The 20,523-nt window shown below is 46.2% G+C and overlaps 1 protein-coding gene across 1 annotated transcript; it reads right to left on the minus strand.

Annotated features, from left to right (window-relative positions):
- Positions 1-369: 369 nt before the first annotated feature.
- LOC132591334 (cation channel sperm-associated protein 1) lies at positions 370-19,636 on the minus strand. Its single transcript, XM_060269587.2, has 12 exons — positions 19,298-19,636; positions 9,157-9,381; positions 7,878-7,991; positions 7,226-7,385; positions 6,825-6,916; positions 6,260-6,403; positions 5,851-5,914; positions 3,657-3,729; positions 2,780-2,837; positions 2,089-2,176; positions 1,249-1,363; positions 370-539 (listed from the first exon to the last, which is right to left on the minus strand). The coding sequence occupies exons 1-12, from the start codon at positions 19,581-19,583 to the stop codon at positions 510-512; spliced, it is 1,449 nt and encodes a 482-aa protein (XP_060125570.2). The 5' UTR covers positions 19,584-19,636; the 3' UTR covers positions 370-509.
- Positions 19,637-20,523: the final 887 nt, after the last annotated feature.

Raw genomic sequence — 20,523 nt, forward strand, 5'->3', positions numbered from 1 at the left:
AAATGTTTTTGTCCGTTGGTGAAAATTCATCATTTCACACCCACACCATACATTTAGAACATCCCCAGCCCTCCAATAATCCTATGAACTGTAATATGCTAAGGGTGCTGAGAACTATAATTCTGTGAGGAGTAAACTTCACTTCCCATTACCCTCCCTTTTATGGGGAAAAGCCACAACTGTTAAAGTGGTACAAAATATGATTTAAATATATGGTGTAAGTCTAACCTTAAAACATGCCTCCCTTGCTAAGGAGTTCCAGAGCTTGAGGAGCTTCCTACAGTCCTCTGAAGGGCAAAGTCAAGCATTCAAAACAGATTCTGCAACTTATTTAGGTCAAACCCAGCAAATATAGTTGTGCTCAACAGAGAGATGTAAATTCATTTAATAAACATAACATAATGTATAAAACAAGTGAGAAATCAATAAAATGTCAAGCTAGGTTGACCCTTTAACTGAAGCCTCCAGGAGCAGGTGAAGTCTAGTTTGGGAACACCATGCAAACATCTTCATTTGGAAATGAAATCATGTTCAGCTGTCTGTAAATGGAAGTTAAAGAAAGGAGTCAGATCCTATGATTATTTATTACACTTTATCCCACTCATTCCAGCATGATATAATGGTTAGGGTGTTGGACTAAGGTTTGAGAAACCAGGATTAAAATCCTTATCAAAATATTACCACTGGTGCAAAAAAGATTGGCAACTTTGGTCTATGTTCTCAGTGCCAAGGTAGGAAGTTGTTGCCCTTCATTCCCAATTCATTCATAACTCCCATCATTCCCAATTCATTGGCCATGCTGGCTGGGGCTGATGGGAGCTGGAGTCCAGTAACAGCTGGAGGGCCCACACATATCTCCCATCCCTGCTTTAAGAAATGGATATATTTCATTCTCTCCAGCCCGACGGAACAATGAAAAGACCAAGAGGTTAAGCTTGATCTCATTGAGCTCCTTTGAGGAAAGAAAGAGCATCTCTTCATTGGAGGCAAGCCTGAGAAAATGTCTTAAGAGTGATTAATTTCAGTGGACTCTCTTCTCCAGTCCTTTTTGTCCTGGTGGCATGTGCTGGTGTGCAGTATTGTCACCTTCTTCCTTTTTCAAATCCGAGCCTCGCATTTCCTTCCGAAGCCTAGAAAGCTTCTGCCCAGCTTAGGGAGGGAGGGACGATACTCTGGCAGGGCCCAATATTGCATGGGGAATACCGGCACCTTTTATTCTATTGGGGGGGGGGGAAGCACTGTTCCTACCTCAAAGAAAGTGTCTAAGATCTTGTCAGTGGTGTACGCCTGAGACTGGAACTGCTGCTGGTTTGTCTCAATTGCTGTCATTAGTCGGAAGTAGAAGTAGAGATATTCCCACTCTCTAGACAAAGAAGAAAATATCATTGGGGGTACCAAACAGCTTGGGACATCAGTACTGATTAGAGCATCTCCCCCAGTACAGTATTAATTATTTCAGGCCCTAATCAGTGGAGGAGGCCCTGTTGGAGCAAGTGCTACCTAGCTGGTGGTCACTTGTGGCAGCGCCTTCTCAGAGGTGATTCCCTACTTGTGGAATGCCGTTCCTGGTTGAGAGGCATCTGTCCACCTCATAATTAACATTTAGGAGAGATGTTAAACTGTTACATAAATAATAATAAATAATAATAATAATGTTTATTCTACTGCTAAATTATTTTGTTCTGCTGCTTTTGGTTGTCTGAGGGGAAGGTCTTCCTTATTACTACAGTGGTACCTCTAGTTACGAACTTACAGTAATTCGTTCCGGAGGACCCTTCTTAACCTGAAACTGTTCTTAACTAGAGGCGTGCTTTCGCTAATGGGGCCTCTTGCTGCCGCTGTGCCGCTGGCACACAATTTCCGTTCTCATCCTGGGGCAAAGTTCTCAACTCGAGGTTAACTCTTCCAGGTTAGCGGAGTTTGTAACCCGAAGCGTTTGTAACCTGAGGGGTTTGTAACTTGAGGTACCACTGTACTGATATTTTTAAGCTTCTGTGGAACCCCGTTTTCTTCTCTTCCACTGAAGAGCAAGCTAAAAAATGTTGCAAGTAGATACGTTTTCATCTATTGGCTGCTGCGCCTCCTCACCTGTCCATCAACTCGAGGCTGCCATATTTTCCCATGACCGTCCGTCTGAATAATTCCTCCTCCTTTTCCTCTTTTGCTTGGGGCTTATCTGCAGAAGGGCAGAAGGAGACTTGACAGCATGCATAGCTTGGCTTCAATGTTAAGAACCATCTTCCTCCCTCTGAACAATCAGTGTTTGTCCTACTCAGAGTACTGTATATCCATTGAAATGAATGGACATAACTAACTTAGGCTCATTCATTTCAGGTTCAGTTGATGAGTGGGGGACACAAAAAAAGCCTTCATTTTGCAAGCATTGGCTGCTTGAACAAAAAGTCCCCTTTGCAGATGATGCCTTCAAAAAAAAAAAGACCAGCTGCTTGCTTTAGTTATGCATGCCTGCTCACTCAGCCAAACTGAGCCAAAGCCCGCCCTGGTTCACCAGCATGGCAAGGACAGTTAATGTGATGTCAGCTGATTGGCAAATAGGTATGGTTTGTGGGTGGGGAATGGCCTTGTGGGTCAAACTGGACCACCTGCTGGGCCAAAACACTCAAGGAGCAGGTGTGGCCTGCAGGGAAAGTCCGAGGGGCTGATAGAAATATTTGGAGGGCCACATTCGGGCCTGAGGTTCCTCACCCCTGCATTAAAGGTTCTAAGCTTGAGCCCAGTCTCAAAGCCTGCTACCCATCTCCCCAAAGACTCTTCTTACCTGCTACTTTGGCAAAAGCATCCTCTGCCACACTGCTCTCCTTCAGTTCGACCCACTTCTGTCAATTGGAGAAAGAAATACAACTCAGTGATTGGCACACTCATTCTGGCAGTCCCAGCCACAGCTATTCCCTGCCTACCCCCAGTTTGCATGGGCATAACCAGGGGGAGGTGGCGGAGCTGCCCCCTCCCAAATCAAGTAAATCTCTCTATATATAAAAATGTAAATAGGGCATGTGGGTGGGTGTCCACTTTTCACTGAAATCGCTTGACCGATTGAGGTGAAATTTTGACACAACGTCACATGCCAATGTCTGAAGGACCTTAGAAAGTTACCTACGGTAAGACAGATGTCACACCTGGGCGAAGTAAAAACCACATAAAAACCCTGTTCCAGAACACACAACTCACCCAAAAGTGCATGCTGGGGAAAAGAACAGAGAAGCAGCGTCTCCATTGGCTGCAGACAATTGGTGACATCACAAAATTCCACAACAACCAACTGAATTCCACAACAACCAACTGGGCCCAGCATTGCCCAGCAGACTGAATAGGTCGCAGCATTGCCCAGACCGGAGAACTGCACCATTGCCCAGACCGGAGAACTGACTAGGCCGCAGCCAACAACAAACTAAATATGGGCCTTTTACAGGGCCATGCCTTTGGGTAGGATAAATGTGTTGGGGCGGGGTGGGGGATTTTACAGAACACGCGTGGGTAGGGGAGTCTGGGTTGGGACAGGGCAAAATTTTACAGAACACACGTACAGTATTGTCAAAAGAAATCTGCTAGACAGAGCCAGACAGAGGATGATAACAGGTGGGTGTCCTGCCCCACCCACCAGAAATCCTGGGTACACCAATGGGAGCTGTGCTGACCTTTTGCCTCTTGAGCTCTAGACGCTTCACCAAAGCCATCTGGAAGTTGTCGACCAGGACCGCAATCACCAGGCTGCAAGAGAAAGGGAGAGAGGGCAGCAACGGGGCTGTGACTGTTCTATATTCCACAATTTACTAATTGCTTCCTCAAAGAGCAATGGAAATGTACATAAAACCATCGCTTTCATAAAAGTTAAAACAATCAGATATACAAAATCAGTTAAAAATACATTGCATATATAGGAACAATTACAAATCCAATACAGAGCCCAACTGCGTCTCAAGGCTTTAACAGCAATCGTTGCTATTCAGAGCCGGCCACCCATGAGACTGGGTGAGGCAGTTGCCTCAGTTGGGACAGGCAGCAGATCCAGCACACCGCTTGCCTCCTCCTCTTCTGCAGTCCCGTGCTGCCACTGCCACTGCCACTACCTCCTCTTCCTTTTCCTCTACTGCCACCTGCTCCTCTCTGGCCTCCTTTTACTTTTCCACTGCCTTCAGGGCAGCAGGACTTCCCTGGGCGGGCTGCTTCTAGTCGCCTCAGGCGGTAGAGGAGGCGGTGGCAGGGGAGCAACATTTTCTGCTGTGCCTCAAGCAGCAAAAATGTCCTGGGCTGGCCCTGCTGCTATTTAGTCTTTTCTTGGGTGTCTCGGGGTTTAGTTTATCTAAAACTTTTTACTTTCGCTTTAAGCTTTTACCTTGCTGTGCGTTTTGGAATCCACCCCACACGGTCCCCGTTCTGGTGTGATCAGTCAGAGCTCAATGTATTTAGGAAACAGCTAATCCCATTAAGAGTGTCTGGCTAAGACCAAGGAATCCCAAGTTCAAATGTGCTCAGTTGTGAAGCTCGCCAGGAGTATGGCAGATTTCCCTGCCCAGTTTGGTAAACTTTTCAGCCCAATGGTCTCAAAGCAGGGGTCAGGAGGACAGCTAAGGCACCCAAATCCCATTCCCCCGAAACCAGACGCAAGGTCGTATCCAAGCAGATCCTCCTCCACTGTCTCAGGCAGGACTAAATCTGCCACAACAGGGGCACCAGCTCCTGCGGCGCGTGCCCCTTTGGGGATCCCCCCGCAATATTTTTGGGGTGGGGACCGGGCCTCCCCCAGTGTCCAAGAAATGAAGAGGCGAAGCACGGAGTAGTGTGGTGAGGCTAGAGTGGCTCACATGCAGAGAATTGCCCCGTCGCAGCCTGACATCTCTGTGCCAGAGAGAACCTCGGGCCAGTCCTTCCCTATATCTATATCTATATAGATATCTCTATACATTTTTTTAAAAAAATAATCTTTATTAAGAATTATATCAACACAAATAAAGAATAACACAAATAAATAGATAAGACAATACTGTACATCAATACAATAAAAGAAGAAATCACATAATTAACAACCTCCATCACCTTGATCTTTAATATTTAATACCCCTTCAATTACTACTTATAATTCCCCCCATCCCTCCGCTCCTCCCTCCCCCCCCTGCATCCCTACTTCCCTCACCTATGTGCGATATTATTGGTATTTACCTATTTTATTCTGCTATGTTGTTTATTTTTATTCTTGATATACACAATCTTTTTATTATCCAATTACCTTGCGATTCAAAATCTACTCTATTTCCTATTGCCTACTTTCCCTTTCCCTATTTCTTAATCTATCTTTCTTCACTTTCCTATTCTTTATTAACTTTCTTTCATATATAATTCTACGCTTTCCCATTCTTTATTAGCTTTCTGGATAGAGCCTCCTCTTACTAATACTGTTAATTTTGCCATTGTCATGAACTCACAAATTTTTGATCTCCATTCCGACAATACAGGTACAGTATTGTTGATGTTTTTCAATTCTTAGTGATTAATATTCTTGCCACTGCTGTCCCGTAACGAAATAAATTCCTTTTGGGATGTCATCCGTTAGTAAGCCCATTAAGTATGCCTCTGGTTTTTGTGAATTGTCGTTTTAAATATATATTTTTAAATTCTTCATGAATCTTAACCCAGAACTGCTAACAGGGATATTGTGAGGATAAAATTCCGGGGTGGTGGTGGTGTGGGCGGGCAGGCAGTGAACAATGTATGCTACCTTGAGCACCTTGGAGGAAAAGCATGATATAAATGTGATAAATCAACAAACCTTCCCTTGACCTCCCATCCAAGGTCCTCTCCAGTAAGTCAAAAGCCTGAGGAGCCTAGACTTACTTGAGAAGCAAGAAGTACTCCACAAGGATGTAGATGATCAGGAAGATGATGATGTACCAGGAACCTGGAAAGAAATACATATGGGGTCTGTGGGTGATGCTGCTGCCTACGGGTGGGTTTTTCAGGAAATCTCCACGTTTAACAAATTCCCATCTTGCTCTTCAATCTTGACACGAGGCTGGGTGGGTTGTATTTTTTAAACTGATTGTGCTTAAAACTGTGCTACGTTCTATGCCAGGCCTCCCCAAACTTCGGCCCTCCAGATGTTTTGGACTACAATTCCCATCTTCCCCGACCACTGGTCCTGTTAGCTAGGGATCATGGGAGTTGTAGGCCAAAACATCTGGAGGGCCGCAGTTTGGGGGTGCCTGTTCTATGCACCCCCCTGACAAGCATCCTCTTCCCTCACCTGCTTCTTGACATTTAAGGTAGATGAGGGACCAGTCATCCAAAGTGAAGAGCTGGAAAAGTGTGAAGATGGTGTTGAAGAGGTCTCCGAAGTGTTTTTCGTCAGCTTCATTGAACATGTCACGCAGCACCACGGAAGACATGACTGACGGGTGGAAGGCGGAGGCTAAGGAACGAAATAATCAGCCTTGGAAATGCAGGATTTTTGGGAGAACACCATCCCTTTGCCTCTTCCAAGGTTTCGTAATTAACCTGCGGAATTCCCTCATCATAGGATGACATGACAGAAATCAGTGACAGTAAAATTTTGGGGAGCGGAAGAAGGCAGATCTCAGTGTTGCCCTTGTTAGAGCTCAGCAGGGAGGAGGAGGAGGAGGAGGAGGAGGAGGAGGAGGAGGAGGAGGAGGAGGAGGAGGAGGACAAAACTAGAATTAATGGCCTCTGTCTCTCATTGGCTCTGGCGCCACCTACTGCTGGCCTCCCTGCCTTCTGTCCTACCAGTCCCAATTGGCCCCAGCTGCACCTGGAATCTTCCCTCTCCATTCTGCTCTTTCCCGGGAGGATACAAAGGAAAGAGAACATGAGCAGAATAATGGCTCCGATGGCCTGGGAGGACAACACAAAAGTGCTTGCGACGTCCTGGAGGTTCTCCATCATTCTACATATAAAAGCAAACAAAGAAATAGAGAGATAGGTAGGGTTGTAAGGTCAGTTGCTGCCAACCCTTCTGCCCCACACCCCACCTTCTAAAACCTGGGAAGTTGCTTTGGGTTCCAGATGACCCATTTTACTGAGCAAATTACAGTTCCAAATATTCTTTGTGGACAGTGATAGAAGAATGATTTCAAGGTACCGGACAGGAGGGTCCTAGTATGTGCTGGAAGCCCTCTTGTGCAATATTGACTATGGAGGCGCCAAGGAGCTCTTCTATTCCCCTCCACCCCCAGCTCGAAATGTTGGCACTAACCGGAAGGTGAGCAGGAAGCGGATGGCGCGGATAGCACGGACGGCCTTGCAGATTTTGAGGACCCGGAAGATACTGAGTGAGTTGCCGCTTCTGCCTATTCTGTTGGTGAGGAGCAAGGGAAGTATAAAATCCACCACCGTGATGCACATAATGAAGAAATCTGGTGAGGGGAAGAAGAGGAAACATAGGAATTAAGGCAGACCCACATGAAACGGTGCTTCAGGCTGTCCGCTGAGCTGGCAAATGTAGCATGGAAGCAGCGTTAAGCTTATACAACTAGTATAACATTACAGGCATTCCAGAGAAAACAACAACACATAGCTGATTTCTACCCCTGAATCTTGTGTTCGCTTGGTACCAACCTCCTCATCATTTGAGAAGGGTCTGCTGTTAGTTCTGCACATGTTGCTATTCTCAGGCAGTCTGCTAATTAAATTGTTTGCCCTGGAATCCCTTGGTATCAGCCAGGGCTTTTTCTCTCAGCTTCAACCTGCCAAAACTCAGTTCCGGCACCTCTCAGGTGGGCGCCATTGCCATGCTAAGAGAACAAGGGAGGCGTCCATGGTGGGTCCCGGCACCTCTTTTTCTAGAAACATAGCACTGGCCTCAGCGCCTGTCTATACCCCCTTGACCACACTGCAAAAAGACCCACCAATGTCATTCCACGGATCGCGGAAATAGTCGAAGCCCAATGCAATGAGCTTGAGGACAGCCTCGAACACGTAGATAGAAAGGAAGGCAGGATCCATGGCAGCAAAGAACCATTCTGGTGCAAGAGAGGAGAGAAAGAGAGAACCATTGATTGTGAGAAAGCCACTCTCCTCCATGATGAAAGCTGCTGTGATCTGTGGAGATAAGAGGGTGGGTAGCCTAAGCGGGGAGTGGGGGCAGTAGTCCCTGGTTGAATCTCCACAGGAGATAAAGGTGTGGGTGCAGGACCACAGATAATGCCCCTAAAGGCAAGGCCAAACTCTGAAGTGGTCTCAGCAAGGTTCTGAAGCAATTGGCTGGTTTCTATCGGGGATAGGTAATCACTGACTAGCGTTGCTTCCTGAAAGGGCCAGTGCCTTATTCTGCAGATACAAGGCCCTCGGGTCAATATGGCTTCCAACTGTGGGGATCTCTCCTGAGGGCCAGCTGTCAGAGTCTGGGAGGAGAAGTTCTACCCAGCATTCATGCGCTCTACGTGGGGCTACCTTTGAAGGTGATCTGCAGGGCTGTCTTAAGCATATCTGGCGCCCTGGCGCCGTGGTACAAAGATCCCTCCGGCACCCCTCGCCCCATTTCCCAGCGCGGCTGTCTGGCGGCCTGCCCCACCAAGCCTTGCCGTAGGGCAGGCCCTGGTGATCCGGAAACTACAACTAATCCAGAATGTGGCAGCTAAACTGGTGACTGGGAGCGGCCGCCAAGACCACATAACAGCGGTCTTTAAAGATCTACATTGGCTCCCAGTACGTTTCCAAGCACAATTCAAAGTGTTGGTGCTGACCTTTAAAGCCCTAAATGGCCTCGGTCCAGTATACCTGAAGGAGCGTCTCCACCCCCATCGTTCTGCCCGGACACTGAGGTCCAGCACCGAGGGCCTTCTGGCGGCTCCCTGATTGCGAGAAGCCAAGTTGCAGGGAACCAGGCAGAGGGCCTTCTCGGTAGTGGCGCCCGCCCTGTGGAACGCCCTCCCATCAGATGTCAAAGGGAAAAACAGCTACCGGATTTTTAGAAGACATCTGAAGGCAGCCCTGTTTAGGCAGGCTTTTAATGTTTAATCGATTGTTTTATTTTTCTGTTGGGAGCTGCCCAGAGTGGCTGGGGAAGCCCAGCCAGATGGGCGGGGTATAAATAATAATTTATTATTATATTATTATTATTATTCAGAAGAAGTCTACGGAGCAGGATTATTTATGAGGAAAGAAATGCTTCTCCTGCGGGCTGACCTCCCCGAATTTCGACCACCGCAAACGTTTGAGCCACCAGCAATATGGTATTGATAGCAACCACAGAGCAGATTAGGAAGTCAAAGATGGAAGACTGAGTCAAGTCGTAGATGATCTTATGCAGCAAGACGAGTTTTGGGTGGATCTTCTGCCAAGCATACGCCACCATCTCTCTCAGCGTCATTCGTCTGTGCTTCCTCTTGTGATGATGGCGGCCCTGCTTTGCTAGAGTTAGAGAGGGAGGAAGAATCGTTTGAGGGTGAGGGCAGCGGAGGCAGCTATTCCCCTCACCCAGTTTCTCAGACCGCATGAGGTTGTCCCCTGCAACAAGGGCCTGAGTAGCTCAGTTGGATAGAGCGTGGTGCTGACAATGCCAAGGTTGCAGGTTTGATCCTTGTATGCAACAGCGGCATATTCCTGCATTGCAGAGGGTTGGACTAGATCAGGGTCCCCAAACTTACGGCGCTTCGGGCCGGTCCCTGCAGTGCTGATGCTGCGGTGGGCCGGAGTGCAGGAGAGTGTGCGGGAGCGCACGCCCATACACGTGCATAAACGCTATTTCCAGCGCACTTCCAGGTCGCAGGAGCACCAGAAATAGCTGAAGTGTATGTGCACGGGCATCCTCCCACCCGGGTAAACCTTGCCGACCTCTGATCAAGAGTTTCATGCTGTACGCATGAAAGCACCCGAGACCTGGAGAGAAGCTTTTGTAACTCTGATTCTAAAACCAGAGGCAGATAGAACTCAGATGAAGAATTACCACCCAATCTCCCTTTTAAATGTGGATTATAAAATTTTTGCAAGTATTCTGGCCTCAAGGTTTAAAAGGGTGTTAAACGATTAAATACACCAAGATCAGGCGGGTTTTTTGCCCGCAAAACATATGAAAGATAACATAAGAAATGTGGTTGATGTGCTGGAAAGGCTGGAGGTAAAAATAAATACCAAAGCAGTATTAATTTTTATTGATGCAGAGAAAGCTTTTGATAATGTTTCTTGGAGTTTTATGATATATTTTTTTTGGGGAAAGATGGGGGTGGGGGAGGGGTTTATTAGTGGTATAAAGGCGATTTATTCTGAACAGAAAGTGAAAATTATTGTGAACAATGTGGTACCAGAGGAAATTAGAATAGAAAAGGGAATCAGGCAAGGGTGCCCACTTTCCCCTCTACTTTGCATAACAGTCCTGGAGGCAGGGGCGTACCCAGCACCCGGCAGGTTAGGGCTCCTGCCCCCCTCTAGAAGCAATAAAATTAAAATAAAATAAACACCCGACACGGCAGCTTGCCGACCAGCTCCCTGAAAAGCAGCTCCTGCCCCTCCCTCCCCGCCTGACTGTCAGGCAATGCAGCGGCTTGAGTCGGGAGAAGCAGCCTCCAGGGGCGTAGCCAGGATCAAAACTAGGGGGGGGCAAGCCATGGTCGTTCAGGGGCGGGGCCAAGGCACGGAAGGGGAGGGGCCACGAAGTGGGCGGGGCTAAAGGGCCAGCGGGCCTGATGACATCGTGGCAGCGGCAGCAGCGGCCACCTTGTGCTTCTGGGGCTGGTAGCGTTGGCGGCTACCCTGCTTGGCTGGAGAGGACAGGAGGGTCGGGCAGGCGAGAGGGGGTGGCAGGGCGGGCGAGGGCGAGGCAAGACACGGCCGCAGCCACGACGGCTCCGAGGTGTTGCTGCATATCAGCATAATATTTCAACCATGGTTCAAGCCCCACCTTAGGAAAAAAATCCTGCATTGCAGGGGGTTGGACTAGATGACCCTTGTGGTCCCTTCCGACTACAATTCTACGATTCTATTGATATATTACCATACCATATGCATCGTTCTGCTTTCTTGAATTGTCCTACTCCTAGGCATAGCAGCCAACTCCTAGAGGCCTAGGTGCCTCCCCCCCCCCCAATTACTGGTAAATACCGTATTTGAAAGAGTCATCCCCCCATGTTGATGGGCTTTCTATTTGGGGCTTATCTGCCTCCCCCCGTATTTTATTAAGGATGGAAGAGGGAGGGAAGGAAGGAAGGAAGAAATAGAGAGAGAGATAACTCATATTTGTGGGTGTCTCTGGATGACGCTGTGATGCTTGAACTCTGCATGTACAGGAGCCTTGTAAGCATCTTTCTCTCTGCTTGATTTACAGCAGGCACGTCCAACAGGTAGATTGTGATCTACCAGTAGATCACTGGATGTCTGTGGTAGATCACTGGTAGGTCACTGGCACCCCTAAAAAAAGCTCACCCAAAATTTTCCTCCTCCCTCAAAAAAGTTGAACTATGACCTGAAGCCCTAAACAAAAATGGGCCTCCCTCCCTCCTAAAAGAAGCTCAACAAGTTTGACCTAAACCCCAAAAAACAGGGCTTCCCTTCCTTTAAAAAAAACTCAGCAGCTTTGACCTGAACCCCCCAAAAGGGGGTAGATCACCCCCAGTTTTAAACTCTGAGTAGATCAGAGTCTCTTGGGAGGTGGCCACCCCTGATTTACAGTATACAGATGCAGGAGGAGGGGCAGACTGGAACACCAATGCTTTTTATAAACATCACTGTGTCTGTCAAAGCTACAGCCTCCCCCCTTTCTTATTCACTTCTTTTTAGCCTTGCAGAGCCACCTTAGTCAAATTGAATCCTCTGAGTCTGCACCCTCATTAAATCGCCAATAGAACTCTTAATGCTCCTGAATGCTCATTAACAACTCCCATTTAAGAACAATAGGGTGAAATGGTCAGCTATCGAATCTTGCCTGGGGATATATGCTCCATTGTCTTAACTGCTTAACTACTGGTAGCCACTTTGCTTTATTTATTTGATGTGTTTTTGTTACTGCTGTGTCCCCCCCCCCCCAGCAAGCGGAGACTTAGCTGCTCTTGCTAAAGCAAAGCCCTTTCCACTTCAGTTTTTGGAGGGGAAAAGTGCTGGTTATGGTCTGTAAAATACATTAATTTTTTTGCTTCTAGGGGGGGGGGCAGCTGCCCCCTCCTGCCCCCCCTGCCTACACCCATGGCAGCCTCGGCAAAGCTGCTGTTCTCCCTTCGGCTCCTTCCCTATCTCGCAGCCCCAGCGGGGCTCCTTCCCTCCCAGCAAAGTGGCTTCCCCTCCCCCTCCCCACCCGGCAAGGCAGCGGCTGGAGTTGTGAGCAGCAGCCTCAGCAAAGCTGTTCCTCTCCCTCCCTGACTCGCTGTCAAACTGAAGGAGGTTTTCCTGCAAGCTCTTCCTTCCTTCTTCTTCTTCCTCCTTTTTAGTTCACTTTGGTCTGGCAAATTGTGAAAATTATTACTGTATGATAAATGGCCTCAAAAGTTTTGCTTTTTAAAATATCTTTTTTGCAGCAGCTCCTCCTGTGCCCAGCCCATTGTTGTTCCTTTGAGCTCAACAGCCACATAAAGAAGGAGCTGTGAGCTCAAATCCAATTCACACCCCAAGTAGATTTGCCTGGGGGCGGGGATTTAATTTGCATCTTGCAAATCCCTGACATTCTTTTGTTTCAAAGGAAGAACCTGTGTATTTCAGTTCTTCACCTCAAAGAAATGCAAGCCCCTCTCTTGAGCTGGTTTAGGTATCCAAAGCTTGCCAAATTATAGCAAACTGTTATTGTCCTTTCTTAAGTGCTCCGCTGGTTCCTGGTTTATGCCTTCTGGGCTGTAGCTCAGTATAGATCAACTGCCTTGCATTGCCCTAGGACGGTTCAGTTGCAGGCATGTCCAGGTAGAGTCAGAAACTCTGGAAAGCTGCTGCCAGTCAGTGTAGACAATACTAAACAAGATTGACCAATTGACTTAGTATAAAGCAACTATAAACAAGCAGCTAAGCAGTTTACATCAAATAATAGGATGAATGGTTGACTCCGTGGATCATGTACCTGTGAGTACCATATTTGCAGTTTTTGTTGTTGTCGTTTAGTCGTGTCCGACTCTTCGTGACCCCATGGACCATAGCACGCCAGGCACTCCTGTCTTGCACTGCCTCCCGCAATTTGGTCAAACTCATGTTCGTAGCTTCGAGAACACTGTCCAACCATCTTGTCCTCTGTCGTCCCCTTCTCCTAGTGCCCTCAATCTTTCCCAACATCAGGGTCTTTTCCAAGGATTCTTCTCTTCTCATGAGGTGGCCAAAGTATTGGAGCCTGAGCTTCATGATCTGTCCTTCCAGGGAGCACTCAGGGCTGATTTCCTTAAGAATGGATAGGTTTGATCTTCTTGCAGTCCATGGGACTCTCAAGAGTCTCCTCCAGCACCATAATTCAAAAGCATCAATTCTTCGGCGATCAGCCTTCTTTATGGTCCAGCTCTCACTTCCATACATCACTACTGGGAAAACCATAGCTTTAACTATACGGACCTTTGTCGGCAAGGTGATGTCTCTGCTTTTTAAGATGCTGTCTAGGTTTGTCATTGCTTTTCTCCCAAGAAGCAGGCGTCTTTTAATTTCGTGACTGCTGTCACCATCTGCAGTGATCAAGGAGCCCAAGAAAGTAAAATCTCTCACTGCCTCCATTTCTTCCCCTTCTATTTGCCAGGAGGTGATGGGACCAGTGGCCATGATCTTGGTTTTTTTGATGTTGAGCTTCAGACCATATTTTGCGCTCTCCTCTTTCACCCTCATTAAAAGGTTCTTTAATTCCTCCTCGCTTTCTGCCATCAAGGTTGTGTCATCAGTTTATCAGGTAGTAATTGACAGCATGTACATGGAACAAAACTGAAAGGCTATGTTGCTGAAGGTTGGGTCTATGAGAGCATACTTATTGCTATGGCAGCAAAGCACATTATTGGCGGGGCGGGGGAGTGACCAATATGATCCAGGGGTTGGAGCAATTCCCCTATGAGGAAATGTTACAAAACCTGGGGCATTATAACTTTTAGAAAAAAGGCAAGTAATTGGGGGTGGGAATGAGAGATTTTTATCCTTCTCATAATACTAGAACCAGGGAATATCCAATTAAGTGGATGTGAAATTCAATCTATTTCAGCATTTTAACTTTTTGTATGTTTTAAAGTGGGGGGGGATCAAGTTTTGTAAGAACAGAAGGCACCCCACCTATCAAGTCTTTGCTGGAGAGAAAATATGTCTGAAGATCTGCATATGACCTTCTCCACCTGCCCCCCCTTCTTATTTCTCTTCTTCCCAGGAGGGGTGAGGGGTTAAAATTAGGAGCTGGGTTTGATTTGATCACTGGCAGTTTATTAATCTTTAAATCCTACCTAAGATAAAATGAATCAGCCCTATAGATAGGCATAGATAGATCCCCAGCCAAGCTCTCCTGGGCAGCCCCATTGCCACTGCAGAGCACTCCTTCAGCTCACCAGGTCTCACCTGGTGAATGGGGCTTGGGCTAGAGGGTGGTTTGGCAGGGCACATACCAAACTTTCTGTGGGATGGCCGCCCCTGGAGCCCTTTCCAGTGACTGCCACAGAGAAGCCTGTTTGTATATTTCTTGGAGTATTTTAATCATAGGATCACAGAACTAGATGGTTGGAAGGGACCCCCGAGGGTCCTCTAGACCAACCCCCTCCAGTGCAGGAATCACAGCACAAGCATCTCTCCCAAAACAAGTTTGCTCTATCTTTCCTGTGAACAGCCCTTCAGATACAACAGAATCATTCACATAGTTGGAAGGGAACCACCAGGATCATCTAGTCCAACCCCCTGCAATGCAGGAATATTTTGCCCAACATGGGGCTTGAAACCACAACATTAAGAGTCTCATGCTTTACTGACTGAGGTTTGTTTATGTTTCCTGTTTTATTTTCCCAAGCAGAGATTATGTGTAAGCGTGGTGTCAGCTCCCTAAAAAAATGTCAGTTTCACCTGGGCTCCGTAGCCCCGCCCACATTCCCACTTTGTGGCCCCTCCCCTCCCCTGTCTTGGCCCCGCCCCTGAATGACCATGGCTTGCCCCCCCCTAGTTTTGATCCTGGGTACGCCCCTGCCTGGAGGTCTTGCTGAACATGATTAGGAATGAGGAGGAGGTGAAAGGGATAGGAGTGGGATCAAAACAGTACAAATTAAAAGCCTTTGCAGATGACCTAGTATTGACATTACAAGACCCGGAGACCAGTGCAGTGAAAGCACTGGAAATAATTCAGGAGTTCGGACAGCTTGCAGGGTTTAAGCGTACAGCATGAAACTCTTGATCAGGGGTCAGCAAGGTTTACCCGGGTGGGAGAATGCCCGTGCGCATGCACATAAGCTATTTCTGGTGCTCCTGTGACCTGGAAGTGCGCCGGAAATAGCGTTTATGCGCGCGTATGGGCATGCGCTCCCACAGCATCGGCGCTGCAGGCACCGAACCAAAGTTTTGGCAAAAAAATTAACACCAGAAGAAATAAAGAGTTTACAGAATACCACAGGTTTGACATTTGTTAAAAAGGTGAAATATCTGGGAGTGAATATGACTGAGAAAAATATAAATGTATTTAAAAACAATTATCAAAAATTGTGGAGTGAAATTAAGAGAGATTTGGAAACATGGTCAAATTTGAAATTATCCTTATTGGGCCAAATAGCTGTGATAAAAATGAATGTATTGCCAAATATGTTGTTTCTATTTCAGGTATTACCTATTGTTGATAATTTAGGCTGTTTTAAAGAATGGCAAAGGGCGTTATCAAAATTTATATGGCAGGGGAAAAAACAAAGAATTAAATATAAATTGTTAACGGATGCTAAGGAGAGAGGAGGTTTTTCCCTGCCGGATTTAAAGTTATATTTTGAAGCCGCAGCATTTGCTGGATGAAAGAATTGTTTTTACTTGAGAATGTCGATGTATTGGATTTGGAAGGTCAAGATAACGCATTTGGTTGGCATGCATATTTGTGGTATGATAAAGTCAAGGTTCATAAAGGATTCAAATGTCATATTATCAGAAAGTCATTGTATAATGTATGGATTAGATACAAGGATTTATTAGAAAGGAAAACACCCAGGTGGATTTCACCTTTTGAGGCCAAGGCACAGAAAAAATTGAATATGGAAACCAAGTGGTTAAAGTACAAAGATATATTGATGGAAGAACTTTTAACTTTAACTTTAAAGTTAAAAACTTATGAACAGTTAAAAAGCAATGTAAATGATTGGTTACAGTATTATCAAATAAATGAAATGTATAAATTTGATTTAAAAAGTAGTTTTTCAAATAAAAAAGTCAAAATTGGAAACGGAGTTGTTAGAATCTAAAACTAAGAATCTTTCAAAGATGTATAATTTATTGTTGGAATGGCATACGAAAGACGAACAAAAGAAATCTGTAATGATCAAATGGGCAAATGATGTGGGTCGCAATATTATGATAGAGGATTGGGAAAGGTTGTGGAAGAAGAATATGAAGTTTACCGCGTGTAACACTTTAAGAGAAAATATGATGAAAATGATGTATAGATGGTATCTTACACCCGTAAAATTAGCTAAGATTTACCACAAGAATGATAACAAATGTTAGAAATGTAAGAAGCAAGAAGGAACCTTTTTCCATATGTGATAAAAGTAAAGATCTTCTGGGAAAAGATTTATAATGAAATGAAAAAAGTGTTGAAAAACACTTTTGGTAAGAAACCAGAAGCTTTTTTACTTGGGATAGTTAGAGAGGAAATACGTAAGAAAGATGTTACGTTTTTTCTGTATGCCACAACAGCAGCGAGAATATTATTGGTTAGGAATTGGAAGAATGAAGATCTACCTACAGTGGATGAGTGGCAGTCGAAGATGATCGAATTTATGGAACTAGCTGAACTGAGCAGGAGACTCCGTGACCAGAGGTGGAAGAAGATTGGAAGAAATTTAAAATTTATTTGAAAAATAATTGCAATATTGAAAATGTTTAAGATTTGGAAGTACATAGAGGTTGTAGAAAAGAATTTGTTGATATTTTTTATTTTTTAATATAGTAAGATTCAGATATAAGTGTTAATCAAGACTTGAACGGATTATGAAATGTGAAATAAAAGTAAAAATAGGTTATGTATGTAAAAACAAGATTTAGAAATTACTAAAGATGATATATAATGAAACGCAGCTAGGAGGGACATGAGGAAGTCAACAATGTCAGAGATTTAGATATATAAACAGGATTATATTTTTTTGTTTCTTTTTTTGTTGTTTTTTATTGTTTTTAATTTTGAATGTTATTCTTTTTGTATGCCTGTATTCTGTGCATTTTTTTTGTACCCCATATGGGGTATTTCCCATGTGGTTTGTTTTTATGTGCTTTTGTTTTTCTGTTATATATATATATTCATGCTGTACCAGCATGACGGCCTCGGTCCAGTATACCTGAAGGAGTGTCTCCACCTCCATCGTTCTTCCCGGACACTGAGGTCCAGCTCTGAGGGCCTTCTGGCGGTTCCCTCGATGCGAGAAGCCAAGTTGCAGGGAATCAGACAGAGGGCCTTCTCGGTAGTGGCACCCGCCCTGTGGAATGCCCTCCCATCAGATGTCAAAGAGAAAAACAACTCCCAGACTTTTAGAAGACATCTGGAGGCAGCCCTGTTTAAGGAAGCTTTTAATATCTGAAAGACTATCGTATTTTAATATTACCGGTATGTTGGAAGCCTCACAGAGTGCCTGGGGAAACCCAGCCTCGGCCACAGATCTCCTGCCCCTCTCCACATTTTATTTTCACCTTTTTTTCCAACTGACCTTTTCTACATCCGGACAGATACCATGTAAGAATCCAAAACCAATAACAGAAAAGCAAGCCAATCCCTCTGCAAAAAGTGTTTGATCTTCCTCCAGAAACTGGTTGGCAACACAGTACCATACTCCTAATCCTCCAAATCGGACGCTCCTTTTTTTTGGTCCCAAATTCTCACACGTGCGTGTGAACACAAGACCGAAAGATGCTCGTCTTTTGGTCTTGTGAAAACTGGGGCTTTAAAGCAGAGGCGCCACCAACTCCTAGGGGCCCAGGTCCCCCACCTAATAAAAGCCACATTTGGACTTCATTTTGCAAGGAATTTGTAACAGGGTTGTTGGAGGGCAAGAGAGCTGGGATTGGGCACAAACCTCCAACGTTGTTTCTTACAGCCCTTGAGATTGGAGTAAGTCCTAGAGCTCTGCTAGGACAAGAGAGGAAGTGGCTCCTGGCTACTTACCATTTTTTTAGAATTAAACCAGGAGTGCTTAATTCAGATTATTGTTGTTGTCATCATCAGTGTTTGATTTTTTTAAGGGAGGGATAGGTGTCAGTACACAAAATGAAGTTGTTACAGAAAGTGACACATTTTAACCTTGGGGGGGGAATAAGGTGCCGGTAGTGCGTACCATTGAGTACCCTCAGGGGAAAAAAGTTGTTGTTGTTGTTGTTGTTGTTGTTGTTGTTGTTGTTGTTGTTGTTGTTGTTAATGCACCCTTTACCCCAAGGTTCCAGGGCAGGTTATAATTAAAACATAATATTTAAAAGCAATTTAAAGTAACTTAGGTTGATCTCTTCTGTGAACTGCCCTGAGACCTCCAGGTATAGGGCGGTATATAAATAATAATAATAGTAATAATAATAATAATGTCACAGAAATTAGGCAGGCCCTAAAAATTTGCTCAAGCAGGCAAATGCATAATTTTGCAACCGGTAGCTGTTGCTTTGGTGCGAGCTGGAAGGCACCCATATGCCTACAAACTTGGGCTTGGGGAGAGTTGGGTTCATGTCCCTTTTTAGCTTTAAGAATTCAGAGCAGCCCTGGCCAAGTCGCAGTTTCTGAGACCAGTCAACCTCACAGAGCTGTTTTGGGGATAAAAAGTGGGTTGGGTTGGGGGGGGGGGATAACCCTTCATCAGTACCAGGGACGTCTATTGCTAAGATTGGGCGCAGGGTTTATCTGCCCCCAAATATGTTATTCAAGTTGGCACCGCTGCTTCAAAGCGTGACATCGCCTGTCATCGTAGGGATGCCAGGTGACTGACAGGTGGCTCCTGCAGCTGGCCTGCCAAGGTTTGGGGAGCTAAGGATCGGGGCCCTGACTAGAAAAGGCTCCCCACTCTTGATGCAGACAACCCTGGGCTCCATGTCCGGTGGTCCGATTCGGTAGAAAAAGCAGCGATGCTGGCTCACCCCATTTTGAAGGAAGTTAAGTAATAATACACATGGCCATCTAAAAATGGGTCTGGTGGGGAGGCCCACAGCACTAATGTTAAGTCTAAATGCACCCCTGGAATCGCCCCCTCACTTTTGGCTCTCGGTCCTGTGTTTACGGCTTTGGATCCTTGCCTTGACCTCTTGCTGCCTCTGCTGCTCCTGCTGCTGTATCTCCTGGACCCTTTCATGAAGGGCGACATGGGGCTGACGGCCAGGACCGTGGAATACTGTGGGTGGGGTGAGGGTAACTGCCCAGGCCCAAAGCTGGAAGTCCCAGGCACTCCAGTGCCCGGACCCTGGGCTTGGCCCTGCTCCTGGGTCAGCATTTTCTCCATCTGAGGCACAGAGGACATGGCGGGCACGGTGAGGTAATTCATGGTGGCGAATTGAAGGAGCCCTCGCGGCTCAGACGCGCCTGCCTAGAAGTGTCCTCCCAGTCTGCTTCTCCAGGCTGCGCTGTGGTGAACCTGGAACATGGAAGGCCCCAGGCTTCCGAATGAGGAGCCTTGGCAGCTCTTTGTGATGCCATCGTGAGGCAAAGAAGGGATGCAAAGGCAGTCAGAAGCAGCGGTGTTAGCAGACAGCCTATGGAGCCTAAGGCCCAGGTCTGTGGGGCAGGCCGCAGATCCCCTGCCCCTCTCCACATTTTATTTTTACATCCCCCCCCCCCAAACTGACCATGTAAGGAATCATAACCAATAACAGAAAAGCAAACCAATCCCACTACAAGAAGGTGGGGAAAGTTTCAGAAACTGGTTGGCAACACAGTACTGTACTCATGCCCTCCAACGTCATGGGGACCAAAATCGGGGTGCTCCTTTTTTGGTCCCAAGCTCTTGCGCCTGCATGCGAGCACGAAACTAAATGATGCTTGTTTTGTGATCTTGTGGGACAAAACACAAGCAGCTTTCATTCTGGCATGAGTGCTCCATCCACTTTTGCCCTTGGCTCTACTTACCTGTGTATGTGGCCCCTGGAATGTTACCTAGAAGGGAAACATACGCAATACAGCAGTGGAGCCTCCCGCCCAATCAGCGGCAGCTACGACAGAACGCCGTGTGCCCAATGAGGAAGCTTTGAGAGGATGCAAGCCGCGGCGAGTATAGAGTGGCGGCCAATCATATGTGTGTATGTTTCTGGCGCACTCAAAGCACAGCCTTTGATAATTTGCTCACTGGCCATATTTATTAAGTACTGTATCACACAGAGATTTCTGCCTTTTGTCCAAGGGTCTCAAGGCTGTAGTACACAACACACTGTTTTGAACGCATGACAGTATCCAAATGAAAGGGAGTTTGCACACTCGGCACACATTTC

This window comes from Zootoca vivipara, chromosome 16 (assembly GCF_965207765.1).
Source record: "Zootoca vivipara chromosome 16, rZooViv2.hap1.1, whole genome shotgun sequence".
In the NCBI taxonomy this organism is placed as follows: domain Eukaryota; kingdom Metazoa; phylum Chordata; class Lepidosauria; order Squamata; family Lacertidae; genus Zootoca; species Zootoca vivipara.